Source organism: Solanum lycopersicum, chromosome 7 (assembly GCF_036512215.1).
Source record: "Solanum lycopersicum chromosome 7, SLM_r2.1".
NCBI lineage: Eukaryota > Viridiplantae > Streptophyta > Magnoliopsida > Solanales > Solanaceae > Solanum > Solanum lycopersicum.
The window spans coordinates 4,262,342-4,284,867 of NC_090806.1; the positions used below are offsets into that span (position 1 = coordinate 4,262,342).

A 22,526-nucleotide genomic window follows, 5' to 3' on the forward strand; every position below is an offset into this window, starting at 1 on the left:
TTAACCAGAGTTTTCGAATTCAATTCTTGGTGTGAAAAATCTTTGAACAGAAATGCTTCCCTTGAATAAGTCCCTATGCGACGCAAATCAAGAATGGTCACTCATGGTCAATCAATTCTAGTCTAAACTTTTAGTGAAAATTTTAATCTTGCGATTATAAAAAGATGCAAAAACTTTACACTTTTCATTTTAGCTTCGAGATGATTTTGACCTAACGATAACCATTACTTTGAAAAAAAAATGATTAATTGTCTTTATTTCACCTGAGACTTTAAAGGTAGACTTTGAATAATACTTCATTCTCAATTGTGGTGATATATCATATAAATTCTAGACCAAGTATAGTCTCACAAGTTGATGACTTGCAACCACAAAACATTGACTTATTAATATGATTGTGACATTTCAAAGTCTCTATGTGTCTTCATAAAGTCATCTATAAAATTGTAGTTGCCGTATACTAAAGGGTCAAAAGCCTAGTCCAATTTTACGTATCATTTATCACTCAAAATATCTCACCAGAACTCATCTGTTATATCGCGAAATACTATAAGAGCCTTTGAGGGTGGCGGAGTTGAAATGGTCAAGGCCCAAGGGGTAGGGATTGAAGGTGTTGGATGGATGGAGAAGATACCGTAAACATAGAACATCATTTATATAAATTGTTTTCCCTACTTTCATTAAGAAAGTCATTTTCTTAAAAAAATAGTTTCTAGAAATTTAGTCAACTAAACATGAAAAATAAGAATTTTTTTTTGAATTGGGGATAATATGGACATAGAGTAACAAATACACCCTTAAGTTATATAGAAAAAATAATGAGTAATACCTAATTATTCTTAACTAAATGTGAGCTATTTATAGTAATAATAATAATAACAACCTAGAAAAGAAAGTACTAGTCAAAACTACAATAATGGTGGTTTAAAAAAAAGAGTTTAAGTTGGTGTTAATGTGGATCTCACATCTAGGAACACCCACACATGATAAAGAAATCTAAACCACTTGTTACTATAATTAATTGGGGCCATGTTCAACCACTAAAATTTTATAAAACAAAAGCACAAATTTTGAAGGACACAGTGTTCTCAGGTAAAGTAGAACATTTATCGTCAAACTTGTCAGTAAATTTTATTATTAAAGCACTTTAGATTATTTTTGCTTTGACTGAACACCTAAAAAAAGTGTAATGAAGTGTTCCTATTATGTAAGTTAACCACTTAAATGTGTCATATCCTCCGATTATACACATTAGCCTTCACAAATTGTTAAGCCTCATGCTTTTTAATTGAAGCTAATGTTTATAATCAAAGGTGGTAACATAGTTTATGTAATTAACTTATAGTAATAGACGCTTGAGAATACACACAAAAACTTCTAAAGTTTTAAAGGTGTTGGAATTGGGAGGTCATCTCAACTACACAAAAACTTCTAAAGTTTTAAAGGTGTTGGAATTGGGAGGTCATCTCAACTACCTAACATATGCAACAGAACAGAATATCCCGCTTGTAGAATTACACTGGATATATTGTTGTTGTTGTTGCAACAGAGCCGAATATTATTGAATTAAAACATAATCTAACAAGAATGCAAATTTTAAGTCGAATAGTTTCTTATCACTAATAAAAGACCAGATAAGTATAAAGTCATTGTCTAATTTGAAGTACAAACAGAAAGTAAAACCATGTCTATAACTTCCTTGATACTATAGCTACCCTTTGTGGCTAATATCAGCACCAGGAGGCTTCAACTAAGCAAAACATGTATTCTGGCCAAGTATCATCCCAAAAAAATGTGTTGCTTATAGCTATGGTAGGACATGACTATTGCTATCCTATCCATTAATGAGGACATAATACACATTAAAAGACGTCGGGATGGAAACGCCCGGGGATAGAGTTGCCTTGTTGTGCCTGCTTGAGATGCATCGTCAGCGCATAGTTATTGACCTGATCACACAGAAAGGGGTAATCACTTGATTTGTCATACATGAGAAATGGCATGGAGAACCGAAGACTTTCACACTTCAAACATTCAAATGCGGCATCTACATACTTATGTGGAAAGACACAGCTAGAGGCGCGGGGGGAGGGGGGGGGGGGGGGGGAACGGATAACCCCCGGTAAGGTTCCAAACCCCTTCGGCAGCAATTGCTATATACATACAAGGGGTTAAACTTATTTTTTATATACATTAGTACGTGCTAAATCCCTTTGGCTTATTTGTGTACTTACTTGCCTGTTCATATTTTTGAATCAGCCTAATGAAAATCCTGGTTCCGCCACTGACAGGGATGTTCATTCTACAGAATGAAGCATGCTTGACAACTAAATTTCAGTCCTCGTATCTCTTTTCTATTTTTATCTTTGTTTCCAGATAGTATAGAACATGAAATAAATTTGAAGAGGGTGATCTGACCTCAAGCGTTCTCAGCTGCTCCTGATACTGAGCCACCATCTGCTTCAGCTGATTCACCTCATTCCCTCTATCTTCAAACTCCTTCTGACGCTCGTGTTGAACAGCAAATGCTCGCTTCAAAATATTGTTCTCCTGAAGAAGATCTCCTACCTGCTGCTTGAGCATTACGTGTTCCTGAATAATTACATAACAATAAATGTAAAGATATTTCACCTTGAGGAAGAGTAACTATAAATGTAGAGATGCGGAATAACATTTCAGAAATGGCAAGTCTTTTGATGTCAAAAGCCAGCACTAAGAAAGTGAGAGTACCGACTTTTAAGTCTACTCGAATAGAATGAGGTAGAGGTGACCTACCAAAATAAGATCATTAGCCTGGAATAACAGTGCATCTACAGCCCCCATCCTCACAAACACTGATATTTGGCGCTTGCTTGTTGGGGTGAGGGGAGAGGAGGGGAGAAGAGTGGCCATAAGGAAAGAACACTAGTGAGTAGTGATCTATACTAATTAAGTAATAGCTAGACCATCAAACATTAGTTCCTCAACCATCTAAACTTCTTTTCTTTTTTTGAGCAACGTAACAGAACCATCTAAACATCAAATTGATGTTTGGCTTTACATTCTGCATAAAACACAACTTGAATCTCATTGTGTGTCTGCTTTCCATATTTTTATGCAACAATTGACGTTGCTTCTCAACATCTACATCCTATTGAGGACCTCCAAAAAACTGTATACTGTGCCCATAGCAAGTGAGGGACAGATGAAGCAAATAAAAACAACAGATTACACTAGCTGAATCCAGCCATCAATGGCATGACAATAAAAATAGAAAAACAAAGAAGAAATAGAGGGCAAAGTATTCACAGACAAGATAAAGTCAAACAGTTCTTAACTACCTGCTGGAAATTTCGAGTTGCTGCCTCTGTCGCACGGGCACAAATGGATTTCTCAAAGGCCTCAAGAGCTAGTGAAGCACGGGCTTTAGCATCATCTATATTTGAGGCACTCGTCATCTCTCTAACAAACAGCTCCACCCATTCAGTACGCTCCATCATGTGCAGTTCTTTTGCTGCAGATGAGCATGGTGTGGGCCCACCATTACCTGCACCAAAATGTGTAAGGGGACTACCAATATAAACAGACCCTGTGCTAGTGAACTTCATAAACATCCATCAAATGTACTGATACACCTAAAGAAAAATGGTAAAAGTATCAACAGAAAGTGAGCTCAGAGGGGGACATCACTCATCATTTCAGTAAAGCATGTAATAAGGCAACACTGGTCGCAGTTTTACTTCATTGTAGCAGCGGGTTAACTTCAGAACTTTTCAGGTCCCGCATCTTTCTCAACAGGGTCTCGAAGCACAAAATAAGTAGTAGAACATCCATGGCCTCAGCTCACTCAATTAAGAAAACAAGTATCCGGGACAAACACACTTTCAGTCCGGTGTCAGGATTATACAGTAAGGCAATTTGGTGAAAGTAACGTGCTTGAAGGAAAAACAAGACATTTTTCTTAAAATCAACTAAAAAGTTTATTCATGACAACAAACCCATATTAATAAATGAAAAACTATGTTGGGCTTCAAGGGACTCGGACTGGCATATTAACATTTTGACAAGACAAATACAAGCAAAGAAAAGAATTTTAAATAACTACTCATTATTTTCTTTACATTTCTATACAACCACTTCTCCACCACAATCAAGAGTAAACTTAAGAAATGCCTTAAATTAAATAAATTGCACCATAGTCGGTAAGTAAAAAAGTAGTGCAAATTTACTATAGCTAACTGTGGAAGTACTAAATTTGTTAAACAGAATTGAGAAAATAAGTCAGAGAATGTTGACCGCAACCGACTAAATTTTCCAATTAAAGGGTGCAGAAAACACTAGCTACGTGACACTTCTAGTAAAAATGGTAAGCAGTTGTTAACCTGCATGAGACAAAAAATCAACATACAATTGTGATACACAAAAATAGCACAAGAATGATCTGCCAGGATACTGACATACATTTTCAACCATATGAAACAAACACACACAGATCAGATTGGACACGAAAGGAATAGGGTATTAGATTGATCAATGAAAACATCACATAAATTCACTGGATAGTGTATACCTCCTAACAAACATCTAGAGAAAGTGAATTATAATTCATACAAACCACAAATACAAAATAATTGACATGTCTATACAACTCGAGTCACATAATCACTTACCACAAGAAAAAAACAAAAGAAAAAAAATCTCAATTGCACAATTATCTTGTTTTGCAATGATTTTAGATAGCACGTTATTATTGCACACAAGCAAAGGATGTCACCAAAGAACCTACTTGAAGTCATTCCCCAAGTTTCAGTCAAAAATGATTCGAATAGGGAAAAAATTAAACATCGGAAATAAGAATCATACTGAATACTGATGTTTACCTTGAGTTGAGATCGGAATGCCAATGTCCTGGGTAGCATCAGATCTTCCTGGGAGGGGCCCCAAATTCTCAGCAGACCCCAAGCAAAGCTCATTTAATCTTTTGATGGCAGAATCCAAATCACCGCATTCATCCAGAGCTCTCTCCAGCAACTAAAAAAAGTGCATCTCAAGGTTAAATTCTCCCCCTTTCAGTATAAAGGAAGTCTGATCAAGAAAAGTTGTACACAAATATGCCATAAAATTGGATATCTAGATCATAGAAATGTGACCGGAAACTAAAACTAGCTTTTATACAAATCAATCCTATGAAAACCCAAAACCAACAACCCCAAATTTTATTATTTTCTTAAATGAACCACAAAATTAGATCCCTCAATGATATCAGTAGATGAAAACTATCAGACAACATACCGTTTTTTGGATCAATCGGGATGGATAGAAATCAACTTAAAACAAACCAATGATTGTGAATTTAAAATCCAAGTATCAATATTTGTAGAAGAAAATGGAAAGAATTTCTGAAAAAGCTAGGAATCATCAATTGAAGAAAAAGTAACGGCTCGAGTAGGAATCAGATGAAATGTGTTTCATAATAATTTATACATACAGTTTATAAGGTAACAAGACTTTGGATTACGCTTAAGTCAACATACAAATTATAAGTGACACCTATTAAGAATAAGCTGGGAAATGTGCACCTCTATAATTCTTTTATAAGTTCCTCTTTGGGGGTGGGGGGGTAAGAATTCTTTCAAAAGTTGAAAAGTATTTGGAGTGTTGTAATAATAAGTTTTTGCAGTACTTTTAGAAAATCCAAAACCTTATTACGTTACCAAAGCAAAGGCCTTTTTTCTCTCTTAGAGGAAGCACCGACCTTCACAAAACTAATAATAAAGGAGATTACAACCCTTGCACTAATAACTTTACCACCTAATTGTGCATATTGTCAAAACACTATGTTGCTTGTACTCTTCAAAATCCTTGTCGCGCTTGTGTTGACATGACACCGGTAGGGGTGTAATTGTGAATCCACACAAGATTCGGTAAACTTATCTTGGGTGCTTTGCCTACATCTATGACCGAGAAGCACAAATTGACTGTCATCTATGACCGTGAAGAATGTTTGCTACAATATGAGATAACTTATAATAAAATGTATCTCTTCCTTCACAAGTTAGAGGTAAAGTTGTGTAACTGTAACCACCATCCTCCCCGTACCCTACTTGTGGGATCAACCTGGTTGTTATAGTATCTTATGACATAAGGAATTAAAATTTATTAGTATTAGTTCAACAACTTTTATCAATCAAGATATATACTTTACATACTTGTTTTTTATATACTTCACTTGAGTCGAGGATCAATTGGAAACAACTTCTCTAACTTCACAAGGTAGGAAGAAGGTTGTGTACACTCCACCCTCCTTAGACTCCACTTACAGGATTACACTAGGTATGGTGTTCTTGAAGTTGTACGCTAGCACCCTTATCCGCACTCGGATTCAAACCTTAAATCCTAAAATTTATGTGATGATGAATTATGAATCCGACCTTTAGATTTGTACCTGTATCGGATACCCACACTCGAGGTCAACCTATGAGGCTTGTAATCATAGTTGTTTTATTTCTAGAATGGTGAAGTTTTCATATATAAAGTTGACTACACAAGTTGTGTGGTCAAACCAAAAGTTTTAGAGCTACAAGGGGGGTCCTGCCTCCTCACAATCCAATTGTAATGTAATCTAAAACATCATCAATATATTTTGCCTCTTCTATATCTATACTTGTTTACATCAAAGTAATAAAGGACTAGACAATTCATCCACAAAATATTCTCCAAATGCATGATGGGACAATAATCCATCTCTTTTTGATGGGGCAATTTACCATACTAAAACACCCAGTGTATTTTCTAGCATTACCTATCCAATTTCCCTATTTTTGATGGATATTTTCCACAATTTATCTACCCATCTGCAGTATAGAGAGAGACGGTAGATTGTCTCTGCTTGCTCCCCAATTAAACAACATATGGAACATAGCTGATAACCCCTTTAATCGGTGGAATAGTCGAGGTGGTATCGAGTTGGTAAATAGTTGTTTTACTTGGTTGCTAGCATAAAAGATCGTCCTTATACATGTCAACTTAACTGGAAGCGGTTTGCAAACAAAGAAACCTGTCTGGTCCAAATGAATTTGCACCTCCTGAAAACTTCAAAAAATTCATTGTAATTATCAAATGAGCTTTCTTTGTCTTATAAACATTTCCAATCCAGTACAACAATAAAGATCGTCAAAGATAACAAAATCCCAATAAATAACTTCTAAAAGAATTAAAGAGGTGCACATTTTCCAACTTATTCTTGATATGTGTCATTTATAATTTGTATGTTGACTTTAAACTAATCCAAAGCTCTGTTACCTTATAGAGTGTAGGTATAAATTATTGAGAAACACATTTCATCTACTTCTTTCTAGAGCAGTTACTTTTTCTTCAATTGATGATTCCAAGCTTTTTCAGAAATTCTTCCCAATTTCTTCTACTAATATTGATACTTGGATTTGAAATTCACAATCATTTTTTATTTAAACTGGATTTCTATCTATCCCCATTGATCAAAAAATGGTAAGTTGTACGATCATTTTCATCTAGTGATATCATTGATGGATCTAACTTTGTGGTTCTTTTTTTTTTTTTACAAAATATAGCCTATGAGGCTGTTGGTTTAAGGTTTTGATAGCGTTGATTTGTGGAAGCTAGCTTTAGTTCCTCCCCACATTTCTATGATCTAGATATCCGGTTCTATGGTATAATTTCCTACAACTTTTCTTGATCAGACTCTCTTTACCATGAAAAGGCTAGAATTTAACCTAGAGATGCATTCCATTGCAAAGAAAGGATATTTACAGCCAAGATTCCAAAACAATCAAAGAAAAAGGAACTGTTCGCACAAATGAATTGCACTGAGAAATACTCAATGACCTGAATTTCATTAAAGAACTATCACCCACCAAATCAAAAGCTAAATCAAATAGAATAACTATATATACAATCAATCCTCTTTTATGTTCCAGGTAAAGGTTTCCAAGCCAAAAAGCCGAAACTCAAATGAATTGCACAGTAATTACTGAATCACTTTGAAAAGAGATCACAAACAACGAAACCTGACTGGTCCAAATGAATTTGCACCTCCTATAAAACTTCTAAAAAATCATTGTAATCATCGAATGAGCATTCTTTTCTTTATCTGTATTTTCAACCTTCCCAGTCCAGTACAACAAATTAACAGAGTGACTTCTATTACAACTCAAACTTCCAAAACAAAAAAATACTCTAATTAATCAAATATATTTATCAATATCAACGAAAAACGAAAAAATTGATATGTGATGATGATCAATAGACTCGGACATAGTCTAGAAATAATTACTTCTACAGTTCAAACTTCCAAAACAAACAGATATTACAAACAAATAATCACTCTAAAATTATTACATTACTTAATTTTAAAAAAAAAAAAGAAGAAGGAAACCTGTTTGTCCATATCAGGAAACACCGATGTGAGATGATCGATCGCCGACGGAGTCGTAAAGGATCGCGACGGAGAAAACGAAGACGGAGAACAACGGATCCTCTTCGAAACCGGCGGCGGAGACGGCGATGACTGCAAATCTTCAAAAAAATTGGATCTCTTACCGCACACCACAGCAGACATGTTGCGCCAAAAAAAAATCAAATTCCTCTCAACAACAACAACAATTCTTCTCCCACCGCCTCGCTCATACAGATTCCAAAAACAACAAAAAAAAATTAACAAAAATCGAGATTAAAAAACTCTCAAATTCCTCACAATAACAACAAAAAAAATGAGAAAAAAAAATATTCAAAAACTTAGATTTTTCTCAAATTCCTCCCAACAACAACAAAAAAAATATAAAAAAATATTCAAAAACTCAGATTTCTCTCCGATTGTTCCAATGTATAACAAAAAAAATTATCTGTATGAATACATTATTAAAAAAAAATTAGGTTTTTTTTTTCTTTATCGCCTCTTCTTTTTTATGAGATAAAAGATAGGTTTTGTAATAACTTTTGAAAGCAAAAAAATAATCTGAAATAGCGAAGGAAGATAAAGTAACAGGAGTTACAGTATATTATGGTGAAGGACAAGTAATAAGATGACACGTGTTATGTGATAATGACTTGGAGACATATGATTTGTCGTTTGCTGTTTCGTTTGTGTTTTGTAATTAGCTTTACCGGTGGCTTCCTTGTTTGGTTATAATTGAGAAAAAAACAATAGTATATAATACATAAATATAAATTTTAACTAGCTTTTAATTGATAATTATAATTTTTAATTTTTGATATATATATCAACTTTTTTTTTTCTATCATAGGCAGCTGGCAATTCAGGGAAGCAGAGCTCAGACTCAAAGCCCTACGGGAAGTGCAGAACTCTCTTGCGAGAGAAATAACATTAAAACACCGAGGTAACGGAAGTGAAGGCAACTCAACAGGAGGAATAATAAGAGGAGCACGAAGATAAAATTGAAGAAACGGGAGAGAAGAAAAAGAATGAGTTTATTTTAGCTAACTGTTAGTTATATTTGAAATGTAGTGTCTGTTCTGTAAGCTCTCTTATAGGATCTCTCTTTATTATTTTTTATAAAAAAAAAATATAAAAATAGGTTATTCCTATGAGTAATGTTCAATAGCATTTAAATTTATATAAAATTGAGCAAATGAACACATTCGTTCTATATGACAATTTTGTATTCTACATGACATTTTACGTGTATTGTGTCATATAGGACACTTGTATTTACTTGTTCAATTTTATAATAGTTTAATTGTCTATTTGTGCACATTTAGAGTTGAAAGGCATAGTTATTCGTTAATATCAAGTTAATTATCATATTCATATATTATGCTAAAAAACAAAATAGTATCAAGTGTTCTTTTTTTTTTTTAATCAAGGGAGTTTGGAGTTTATTTGTTTATAGAAAGAATATTTGAAATAATGGTTATGATTCAATACATTTAAATATGATTTCAGAAATAAAAATAAATTAGATAGCACACTATTATATGGAATAAAATTTTAACTCAACTGTTAGACGAATTAACATATGATACCTGGTAAAATGTTTGATTGTGTCCGATTTGTCTTGTTTGCAGAAGACCTGAAATAGAATCAGGGTCATGTCAATGACCAGATAAGATAAGCTTATAGTACAATTGTTTAGTAAAAATCCACGATTTTATGTTTTAGTTACACACTCTTGATGTAATACAAAAATACAAATTATCAGTTTCACGCAAGTCTAGAGTATAGTTTTAATATATATTTAACCCTTTGTTGTATCTCATTTCAATATTCTCCACTCGTTACTCTCAATGTCTATAAAGGAATATATAGTTTCAAGCTCATAAGTTACTTATATATTCTATTGTGTATTAAGGTGCGTATAATTAATACATGAAAATTTATAATATTAGTAATATAAAAACTTTTATATTGTATATTTACATTATTTATACATTCTATAAGATGTGTATTATTAATACATGAAAATTCATAATATCAATAATGCGAGGACTTTTAATTTATGCTTTAGCATGATTAAAGACACGTTACACAAATTTTCAATGAAAACACTGCTCAGTCACTCAAAATTTTTATAAAAGTTATTAAGTGTTACGGTGTGTATTACTAGCATATGAGAATATTAGTAATGCAAGAACTTTTACACTTTGTTCGGATCATTGCTATCCATTATTTCATAATGTATTGTATTGTGTTGTGCTCTATTATACTGTATTGTATGGTAGATACAATGTTTGGATAGATTGTATTGTTTGTTGTTGTTTAGTAACATTTTAATTGTTTTGTTTGATTGTATCGTACTGTATTGTAATTTATAAATTTACTTAAATATTTTTAATTATTCTAGGGTACGAGGTTTGATTAGGTTTAAATAATCAACGTAAAAGGTAAAATAGTATTTTGAAATATTGTATAAAAATAAAATTGAAAAATGAAATTAAGTAACAATGGAACATACCAAATTGGTTGTTTCATAAAATAGAGATTTTCATTATTACGTAACAACGAAATTTAACAGTGAAATACAATACATTTTAAGTAGCAATCAAAACAAACATTGTAGGTATAATAACAATATAATATAATAGATAATAATAATTCGAACATAATGTTAATGTATCCGTCAATCAATTTTGTTACGGGTTCGGAAATTACTGCTTATGTACTTAAACCTTCACTTGAAATTAAGCTTAGCGGAAGATGATTTAATAATCCCATCGCCAAAAGTCGTCAGATAATGGCGTTGAAACAACTTTTATTTCTACACAATCCATACATTCCATCGCCGGCGTCGTATTCCTGTCGCCGGAAAAATGCCTCGGCAGCTACTTCTTCGACTGTACTTCAACTCCCGATGTTATTGTCGAAGAACATTGACAAATTCAAACCACTGGATTTCCCTAAGAACTCCACCAGGAAGTTGAATCGTTCTGTTACTACTATCAGATCCCAATTGAATTTTCCCATCATTTCTCCGCAAGATCAATGGGGAACTTGGACTGTTCTTTTCGCTACCGGCGCTTTTGGCATTTGGTAATCAACTCACTCATCCATGTGTGTTTATTAGTCCTGTCCAATTTGTGTTACAATATTTGTTTTTCGAGATTCGAACTATGTGAACTTTAACCTAACATTTTAAAGTGTATTTGTTCATCATTTTGCAACTTATATACTAACTCCTTAGTTTATGAAGTAAAATGAGATTTTTTAATTTTGTGATGCTAAATTAAAGACCGTATAGTACTTTAAATATAGGGTCCTAAACTTGCAATATTGGAATTGGAAACATGGCAAATCGAAAAATGCACTCTTTTTGGAACAGAACAAAATGGAATGTAAGACACTCGGAGTGGGAGTAATATTTATGCTATAGTTTTTTGGGATGCACAAGAACAGCTAACAAAGAGTATTTATATTTGACTGCTCACTGCCCCAAAGAAATGGGGGATTGAATCGAAAAGTCCCCTTAATATGGAGTGTGTTGCCTATTTTTTTTTCCTGAAATAAGGACGTTTTAGTTTGACTAATAAGTGCAAGTTCTAGTCAATGACCTGAAAGAAGTCACTAGCTTCTTGCTATCGAGCATGGCTTAGCCTTAGTTTACAAGGAAGTTTTGTCGTACTTAGGATTTTAATTTTAAAATATTGAGATGATCTAATACAACTTAGGTTCGACGATAACAAAAAGTGCCACGGGAGTTGGAACAGTGAGAGTACTTTTTTACAATCATGGATGAAAGACTTGAAGTTTCAGATTTTATAGTTATACGCAGCTTGTTGTTTGGTCTTATGAAAATTGAAGGTCGGAGAAGACCAAGATCGGGGCTGCACTAAGTGGTTCACTAGTAAGTGTACTGGTTGGTCTAGCAGCAAGTAACTTGGGCATTATAGCTAGTGAAGCTCCAGCATATAAAATCGTGACAGGATTCTTGCTTCCACTTGCTGTTCCCTTGCTGTTGTTTAGAGCTGATATGCGTCGAGTATTAAAGTCCACTGGAACACTGCTCATGGCCTTTTTGCTTGGATCAGGTAATGGCCTGCTTCATATTTTCAGAACAACTTATGGCATATCTGCTGGAATGATCAGTTCAAATTTTATCCTTGGAATTGCTGAAACTATTATTAGATCATTGATTTTAATGTCTTACGTGCTCTACAGTAGGTTTAAGTTGGTCAACATTTGGCTCCAGATTTATGTTACTATTATTCTTTCAGCTGGTCATGTACATAATGGCCTTAGCTCACAGTGGTTTTCAGCTAAAGTTCACAGACTGGTTTATTCTTTACTTCAATAGCTAAATGAGGATAGGAAACAAGAGCAAGGCTTATATGTAGGGTGGAATCTATAAAGGATACATATATCAAATCCAGAAAACTTCTTTCCCTTATATTTTTCGTCCAAAAAAGAGGAAACAAGGGAGCCCTTCTCCTTTATCAAATCTCCCTCCCTCTATACAAAATACAACTTTGATGTGTGTTTTGTTCATTAACACATTTGAGTTTTGTTAATTCTACCAGGAAAATGATATTGTCAATAATCTTCAGTAACACTTAAAGTTAAAGCAATGTGATGTTAGGTTTGTCTACTACATCTAAAATTTGAAAGGCTTCTCTCTGAAGTCCAGGAAAACTGACCTCTACAACATAAATCAGTGGATTCGTACTATCAGAGATATTAAAATATCTTAGGTATATTCTGGGTAACATTGTAATCAATGGTATCATGTCAACAGGTATTGGAACGAAACACTATATCCCATTGTAAAGCAGATTTGCCATATGACCTTGTGTCTGGTATGCCAATAAACCAAGCTTCCATCTTTTTCAGCATTCTTCATGTTGCTTATACATAAATCGCAAATTTCTACTTAAATATTTATGCGTCCTTAAAGATCTCTGTTAAGAACTTGGCTCAGTTCTTAGATTAGTTTGGAAAAAGCTAACATGAGGGCACTCGCCAGTTAAAAAGTACTAGAAGCTACAGGTTGTTATTATGCGGAGAAAGAATGAAATAATCTGCTCCCAAGATACTAGCTTAGAACATGAGATTCATCAACCTGATGATACTTGATAAAGAGAGGGGAGTTAGACTTTGTTGCAAAAGTTTTGGTGCTTCATTCTTTTCTATTGATCAGGTAGATCTTATTGAACTGGCTAGTACTAGTACCATGCAGGTAATAGGTAATTACAAATTTTCGAGTATTCTACTCTTTCCAGCATTTTTTATAAGTATCACTAGAGCAATAAGATTTCCTTCTGTGAATAGACCATCATTCTTGTGTTATTCCACTTTGCTGGGTTCACCTTACTTATTTTGGATTATACTTATGCGGGACAGTGAAACATAGAGGCCCCCAGAGCCAAGTGAAGTGGAGCACTTTAAGGCCTCCTATGGTAAAAATTATCACATATCCTTAATCTTTTCGTAAAAAAAATAATCAAAATATCTGATATCTTTTGGTATAATTGTGATGCCTAACTTCCGACTAGAGTATGCAATTTGTTATTTTCATCGTCTGAATATCGAGAAGCACAGACATATCAGTCGTCACAAGTCACAACCCATTTTCATGAGCCGCAACAGGTACTTAACAAGCTGCTGCCCACTAGCCGAACCACTACTATTCACTCCATATACGGTTAAACCAAAATGGAAGCATACTGCAGATGAGAGACTAGATCTTAACAACGTGAGTAAAATAGTCGATACACAATCTAGAACCAACCATAACCTAACAGACACAGTCAAGGGGCATCTAATAGAATCCGAGTACAAAAGATCTGGGATGCAATCAGAAAAAAGAAATGTAATGAAATAAATTAGACAAACGCCAGCACAAACAAATGTGGTTGGCTCACCTCAGCGGAAAGCTCCTGACGGCGAATACCTTGAAGTAGATCAAGTATGTCTTTGGATAGCACAGAATCTGCATAGAGCAGTAGGTATGAGCATGAGTCACAAGGACCCAGTAAGATCATCGATCCGCTCCTCCTTCTTACCCCGCGAGCAAGTCTTCAGTCATAGATGCATGAAAGCAAATAGTGCATATTTCAGTATATAAATAACCATAGCTGGTATCTAATGATTTTAAGACCTTAAATCACATCAATCAAGTACATATGTACACTAGGCCCTCGTGGTTGGGAGCACTAGACTAATCCATAAGCCCTGTGCAGATAGGACTGCTTGACCAAAAGCGTAGGCACTCGTCGATCGGACGGGAGAAGGCTAGACCAAAATTTGTACTATCTAAATTTGTTTCAAGTTTCAAGGACTAGCTAAATTTGTACTAGCTAAGAGCACGATGCACACTGTACCTGTGGAAAATTTGCACTAGTGCTGGAACACCCCTGAACCCCTCGGGTCCCTAACCGAACTTTACAACAAGTCCCAAAACATCAAATGAACCTACTGGAAGCATCAAATCAAGGAACAGTTTCTGTCCTCAAGAGCTTTAGTTTTTTCTGTTTCCTAAGTGGTTCTTTTCCTTTCTGTTTTGACAGTTGCAACTACTATTGGTACTGTGGTGGCTTTTTTCATAGTTCCGATGCGATCACTTGGTCAAGATGGCTGGAAGATAGCTGCCGCTCTTATGGGAAGACACATAGGTGGAGGTAAATTCTTACTCTTGTTTGCTCTGTGGTTTTGTACAATTTTTATTTAGTGTCATCCTTTTACATCTGTATTTTCCAATCCTCCTTATGCAAGCCTTTTCCCACTAACTTTTTTGACAAAGCACTATACCTTGATCCTGGAGTTCCTGTAAATCCCAAGTGTTGAAAAAACAACCAGTTGGCTTCTCATTCCTGTATGGTCTGTTAATGGTTGACATGGATTTAAGTTTCAAATCCTCTTTTATAATGAATGTCAATACTGCAACCTACTTTATAATTGGAGGTTGTAAGTGTCACGTTGAGCATGAGCGGTATCTTTTCCGATTGATACTCTTAGAAGGTTACCTGTGACATTTCAGAAACATTTCTTCTGAATGTGGTGGTCTGAAATAGTTTTTTTTAAAAACCTTCTTAAGCATTCATGTGTTTTAGAAACTAAGTTGGGAACATTGTACAATCTAAAGATGATATCAGTTTCAAAATCTTTATATTTGATTCAGAAACGGTTCTCGATTTCAATTTGGTAGCCTTGTCTAGCTTGTTTTAGAATATATTATAACCTCCTTATTGATAAAGTAAAGACTTTTTAAAAACAAAGACCCAATGTATCCACATAATAGAAAATTGTATTTCATCATGAAAGTTACTCTTGACAGCCATTTACAGTACGTAGCTAATGAAGAACATTACAGATAAAGAAGCTGTGGGAAATATAGCAAACTTGATGCCATTTAATGATGTCTGACCCAGTGATTGTGATGGTTGTTATTTTTCTGTGGAAGACATTTGAACATACTGAGTTATCTATAATTTGACATTTTGTTAATTCATTTTATCAATGACTGAAAAGATTGCCAACTCTCTTTCAGCTGTCAACTACGTGGCTATTTCCGAAGCTCTGCAGACATCACCATCAGTTGTTGCTTCTGGATTGGCTGCTGATAATCTTATTTGTGCAGTATACTTCACTACATTGTTTGCATTGGCTTCTAAAATACCTGCTGAGGCTGCTCAATCAGTCAGTGGTACGTACACCAGTTCAAATGATGTAATATTCTAAGGCTCCTTCACCTGTTGATTATTGTTTCTTATTTGCTGTTCCATCTCTGTCATAATTCTTCTGGAAATCCTAACTATTCTTAGCATGATATTGAGAAATCTCATTGCTATTACTCAAACTAGTAAAGTTTAAAATGCCTGGAACTCTTTATGAATCTTCAGGATGGAAAACTCAAATCAATGACACTTGATGTATGGTTATGTTGAAATTTTATTCCCTTTCCAGGTAGTAGAACGATTTGTTATTTATCTGAAATACCTATTAGCCTAGTAGGAAGTGTGTACAAGATTATTGCAAAGGTACTGACAGAGAGACTGAAGAAGGTGATCCAAAAGTTGGTTGACAATCAACAATTGCCCTTCAAAGGTAGACATTATGAATGCTGCATTCATAGCAAAATTTTGAGAGGAAATCAAGGGATATTATGCAAATAGACATTGAAAAGGCTTTTGATTGTATTAACTAGGACTTCCTTTTTAAAATCTTGAAGGACATAAGGCTTTTGATTGTATAAACTTTTATTAAAAGATGATGAACTGATATATATACACAAAGAAATAACAGTCTCTGTGAGAGACCTCCCCCTATGGTGGAACCTAACCAGAGATAAAGGAAACGAAATATTGAACTCCTAAAAATAGTGGAAACATAATAACAACCTATGCAGTAATATAAAGGTCTAACAGTAAGGAATACCGAAGACGCAGTAGTTAACAATGTTCTAATAGCTTTTGCCTTTGCCGAGATTTAAATCTGAGACCTCATGGTTCCCAAAGCTTTTGTAGAAGATGAATTGTATATTTTTATTTCACTTTTGGTGTAACAAAGCTTTTGTAGAAGATGTGAATTCTCTGTTGTACATCATTGGAACCTTGTAACAGGCCCGCCCCAGGCTATGTTTTATATTCTTTTGCATTGCAACTTTTGTGTTCTTTGTGCTAAGAGTTATTTATGACAAGTTCTGTTACCTTTTCCAAAAATATATAAAAAATACTTGGAACTCTTCTCAGATGACAAGGTTGAGTCAGAATCTGGTAACAAGCTACCTGTACTGCAGACTGCTACTGCTCTTGCTGTGTCCTTTGCTATATGCAAAGCTGGAGAACTTTTGACTAAGCATTTTGGTATTCAAGGAGGTCTTCTTCCCATTATTACAGCTATTGTTGTCATTCTAGCAACTTCATTTCCCAGTCAATTTGCCTACCTTGCGCCGTCTGGTGAAGCTATGGCACTGATACTGATGCAGGTTAGTTCCTACAGTATACCTTCTCAAATAAAAGTTCCCACAATATTTATATATGGATGTAATATGCTATTTGAACGTTGCCAAACTTCACTTTTTTTTTTGAACTTTATATGTTCTACCAAGTATAAATAAATTCAAATATCTGCCTTGCGTTTTTTCCACTGCTAAACTGTAATGAACACAAACTTAGACACTCTTTTTCATACCTTCTTTAATTAATTTCTTAGATGTTGCATGTTTTTGCCCAGAGTAACCTGAACCTATTGTGTGTATAATTTGTGCAATGAAGACAAAGCTGCAAGAGCACACCATAGACATTTAAGATAAATTCAGGACGACACACTTTTAACTCTATTTGTCTGTGAATGGCCTTGGTGGCACATCCAAAGCTAAACTATGGCCTATTTGGATCGACTTATTTTAGGTGCTTTTAAGCAGTCTTGTAGTGTTTGGGGAAATTTCCAAAAGTGCTTTTAAGCACTTGTATTAATCTAAAATAACAAAAATAAGTCATAAGTTAAAAGTCCATCCAAACAGGCTCTTTTAGACAAGTTTGAGAAACGTAGTTCCAACGTTTAACATAGCTGCATTTGTAAGTTTGCATGATTCTCTTACAGATTTATATTCATAGAGAGTAGATATTGAACATACCAAAGTTAGATTGAAATGCAGAAACCATAGTTAAGGTTCGATTGAGAAAAATATGAATCTGTTATTTAGGAAAGGGAAACCCAAACTTACCCTTATGGTTTGCGAAATGGTCTACATTTTCTCTTCGTGTTAAACAATATTTTCTCTTTGTTTACCGTAGCACGAACTTTTTCCATGTAGTATTTTGTGACAAAGATTGATATAACTTGTTCTCTTCTTAATAGGTATTTTTTACATTCATTGGTGCTAGTGGTGGTAGCATATCAAACGTTCTCAATACCGCGCCCAGTATATTTCTGTTTGCATTAATCCAGATTGCAGTCCATCTGGCCGTGATACTTGGAGTAGGGAAACTGCTCCGACTTGAACTGAAAGAATTGCTTATAGCATCAAATGCAAACGTAGGAGGCCCAACAACAGCTTGTGGAATGGCCACCGCCAAAGGGTGGATTTCCTTGGTTGTTCCAGGTATTCTTGCTGGTATTTTTGGCATCGCGATTGCAACTTTTCTAGGTATTGCTTTTGGACAGACTGTTCTTAAATTCATGTAAGTTTTGAACTGTGTGGACTTGATGAAGTGCATCAAGTTCTTCATTAATAATACTAATTGCATAAGTTATGCAGAAATGTGTATTCAAATTTGTAATATATCAAACTAAACATTCAAACAAGAAATGATTCTTGTATTATAGTCCTTACCTTGCTAATCTCTGTTACAATTCTCCCATTATTTGTTCTTCCCTAACTTGTCTCTAAATCATCATTTTTTCGTGTTTCGATTGGTCAAAATTTTAGGAAAATATTGTTTCTGGGAAAATGCCTCGTCTAGTGAAAATAAGTTTCATTAGTGACATTTTATATTGATTGTAATTTTAGTGAACTTTTACGTATAAATTCATATTCTTAGATTTCACTATTTAGTCAAGGAAGCATATAAATATCATGCATATATTCCTTTAGAGAATATATAAAGTTTGTACAACGGTAGGGGTATTGATGGACCATTTTTATAACGAGAGGCAAATCAACTTTAAATGGCAAAGTTGAGGGGTTATCAGATGATTCATAGCAAAATTTCGATCGTGTTAACTGGCAGAGACGACTTCAGAATTTTAAATAACAGGTATACTAATTACATTTTAAGATGACCCATTAGCAAAATTTTAGACTTTTCAAATTACTGACTATTGACAAAAGCGAATTCAGGATTTTAAGATGACAATTACAATATTTACTTTTTAAGATAAGATGTAGAATTTTATTTAAACAATAACTCGACGAGCAAAAAATAAGTAATTACATTATCACCAAAACTAAAATCAATTCACTTGGTTCAACCCCCATCCCACTCTCACCCTTTGCTTAGGTCCATTCCTCCCTTATCATTTATTGAGGTTCGGGGCTTTAGGTCTCCAATTCTTAACTTCCATTCGAAATCTGAGATCAATTCTAACTCAGTACTACATATTTTGTCAGATTCATTTTCTATTGGCGGATTCATGATTTTTATAAAGGCTCCACCCCCATCCCACTCCCACGCTTTGCTTAGGTCTGTTCCTACCTTATCATTTATTAAAGTTCGGGGCTTTAGGTCCTCAACCCTCAGCTTCGATTTGAAATCAACCAATACTAATATTTAATATATTCTAGCTTCACTCCGAAATTTATCTAAAATGTAAATATTAATAATTAGAATTAACTTTATCGTATTGGTTGTATATATATTTTTTAGTTCATCACCTAAACTTGATAGACAATAACAAATAACTCAATCTTGATATAATAACGTGTCAAAAATAGAGAAATGAATCTTCCATGGACTGATGAAATTAAACTAAGTAATGTAAAAAACAAAAAAAATTAAACTACCTATATATATATATATATTAATTGAAAACTTTGAGAATATGATCCCCTACAAATCTACGATAAATAACAATTTAAATAGAAAAAAAACTATCTTTTATGAAATTGTCATATAATTAATAATAATACTTTAAATGTATCATAAAATTGATCTTGTTGAAACTTTGAAGGATTTATGTAGATATGTGTTTCAACAATGCAAATATGTCTCCAAAAAAATATTTTTTCTTGGTTAGAAAACGTTTTTTCTTTAACAAACTTTAAATAACTTTTATTTAAATTAATCAGAACTTTAAAATGAATATCCATAATACCACCACGTGAAAAACCTAAAAAAACTCAAAAATGCAGCTAACATTTTCTATGAACCAATTATATATAGTAGCTAACTTTATACCTCAAAAAGTGGGTTATCTTGTTTGCCATATAATATCTATATTATATTTAAAACTCCATTCCTTTAAATTGCCAATGTTTAAAAAAGTAATTGAATTAATGTATAGTATATATGTACATAAAAATAGAAAAAATTATATCGATAGTGTAATTTTTCAACGAAAGAATATCGACTAGTGACATTGCTACACGTATTCAAAGAATGTCAATTGACAGTAATTTTTTCATAAAAAAAATTATACTCTATTGCTTATCTAAATTCTTTTTATGTATATATACTATATATTTATTTGCTTTGGTATTTTATTATGAGTTTATTGTTTATATTATAAATTTATTTATGAAAATTCTGACTTTGATTGCAGATATTTAAAAAAGTAATTGAACTAATGTATAGTATATATGTACATAAATATAAAAAAATTATATTGACAATGTAATTTTTTAACGAAAAAATGTCGACTAGTGAGATTGAAAGAATGTAAATTGACAGTAATTCTTTCATGAAAAAAATTATACTCTATTGCTTATCTAAATTCTTTTTATGTATATATACTATATATTTATTTGCTTTGGTCTTTTATTATGAGTTTACTGTTTATATTATAATTTTTTTAATGAAAATTTTGACTTTACTATTAACTCTTCTTAAACAAAAATAGCTCGGAACTGAATAGATGGGACCCAAAAAGTTAGTAGTGGAAATGGGTATCAACTTTTTTTTCCAACAATGCATGGTCAAGTTGCAGGCAGGGTACAACAAAATAATGAAAAGAATAGGATCTAATTACTTTGCTTTTATATTTTTTATATTTTTTTTAATTATATATAAAAGCATCAAGAATGTACAAATTTTATTTGTTTATATTTGGTAAGTGAAAATGAGCCCTACCAATCTCACATCTTTGTCACCTCTTGTCCCCTCTTTTTTTTTTTTTTTTTTTTTTGAATAAATAAAGTCACCTTTGGGTGATAGAACAAAAAGAAATCTCCACATAAATTATATAAAATAAAAATAAATGTTCTTATATTTATTTAATTAACTAATTACTCCTTGAGTCTTGAATTATTTATCATTTTTATAGGCTCCTTAAAAACATAGTTTTAATTATTTTATCCTTAGTTATGCTTTAAGAAATAATCTTATTTTATATAATGTTTAATTTATCTATATATCATATCCCTATAATTATAATGTTTGTTGTTTTTGAGAATAATTACTACTAAAAGCAAAATGAAAAATAAACAAAATTTTACGATAAATTTTTAAAATAATAAATATTTTAAAAAATCACGACAGTTAGTTTGAGACGGAGGGAGTAATAGTGTTGAGGAGACATATAAAATGCTAACCAAGATTTGCACTCAAAGTGCCCTTGACCATCCCTTTTAGTGTTTTGACCATTCAAATATTTTATATTATACATATTAATCTTCATGTTAGTTGTTGTTCTTGTTTAGACAAGCTTCAAGAGCCAAAAAGTTTGGCATAGTATTGTCTTAAATTATATATTTTTTAATTATATCATGAAAACTAATAATGACAAATTAGAAGAAAGAAAGACAATATGTTTTTGGACAAACTCAACCAAATTTAAAACTAATGTTGAAATTATAATATTGTAATACCATTACAATTTACATCACTTTTTTGTCATCAATCCATCTTTCCAACCCAATAATAACATTAAAAAGAAAAAAAAAGGAAAAAAAACATTTTTTTTGGAGATTTGAACCAAACATGAAAATTTACTTGAATAGTTCTTTTTGAGCTCAAGAACCTATGCAACAAATACACAATCAATTTACACCAAAAAAGTTGTAGTAACAAGGGCATATTTTTGTAAAAAAATAAGTTCTTTGCACACTTCTCACGAATTAACTTAAAATAACTTAAAAGGGATCGGTTTCAGATAAATTTCTCGATCATAAAGTATTAGGTAAGGCATGTGAATTGATTCTTTATAGTTTCATCATTTTATAGGAGGAAAATATGACACAAGTTTGTTTCCTTTATCATTGTAACTACTAATCATACCTATAAATAAGGAGGGAATTTCTCAAAAAATAAAGCATAATAATGATCAAACAATAGGCAAATTCAAATGAAAGATGAAACTAGTAATCATTATAATTTTCTTTTTATCTATAAATAGCAATAGCATTACTACAAAATTACAAAAGGCTATTTCCCCACACCTTCTAGAAGTTCCATTTAATATA

The 22,526-nt window shown here is 33.0% G+C and overlaps 2 protein-coding genes across 2 annotated transcripts; one reads left to right on the plus strand and one right to left on the minus strand.

Moving 5' to 3' along the window:
• Positions 1-1,594: 1,594 nt before the first annotated feature.
• On the minus strand, positions 1,595-8,960 carry LOC101267420 (uncharacterized). Its single transcript, XM_010324987.4, has 5 exons — positions 8,393-8,960; positions 4,860-5,010; positions 3,321-3,526; positions 2,419-2,592; positions 1,595-1,949 (listed from the first exon to the last, which is right to left on the minus strand). Exons 1-5 carry the CDS (start codon positions 8,573-8,575, stop codon positions 1,863-1,865), a joined length of 801 nt encoding a protein of 266 aa, XP_010323289.2. The 5' UTR covers positions 8,576-8,960; the 3' UTR covers positions 1,595-1,862.
• A 2,177-nt stretch (positions 8,961-11,137) lies between these two features.
• LOC101267717 (uncharacterized) lies at positions 11,138-18,766 on the plus strand. The gene is made up of 6 exons (XM_004242714.5): positions 11,138-11,503; positions 12,272-12,498; positions 14,974-15,084; positions 15,954-16,109; positions 17,155-17,390; positions 18,266-18,766. The coding sequence occupies exons 1-6, from the start codon at positions 11,208-11,210 to the stop codon at positions 18,590-18,592; spliced, it is 1,353 nt and encodes a 450-aa protein (XP_004242762.2). The 5' UTR covers positions 11,138-11,207; the 3' UTR covers positions 18,593-18,766.
• Positions 18,767-22,526: the final 3,760 nt, after the last annotated feature.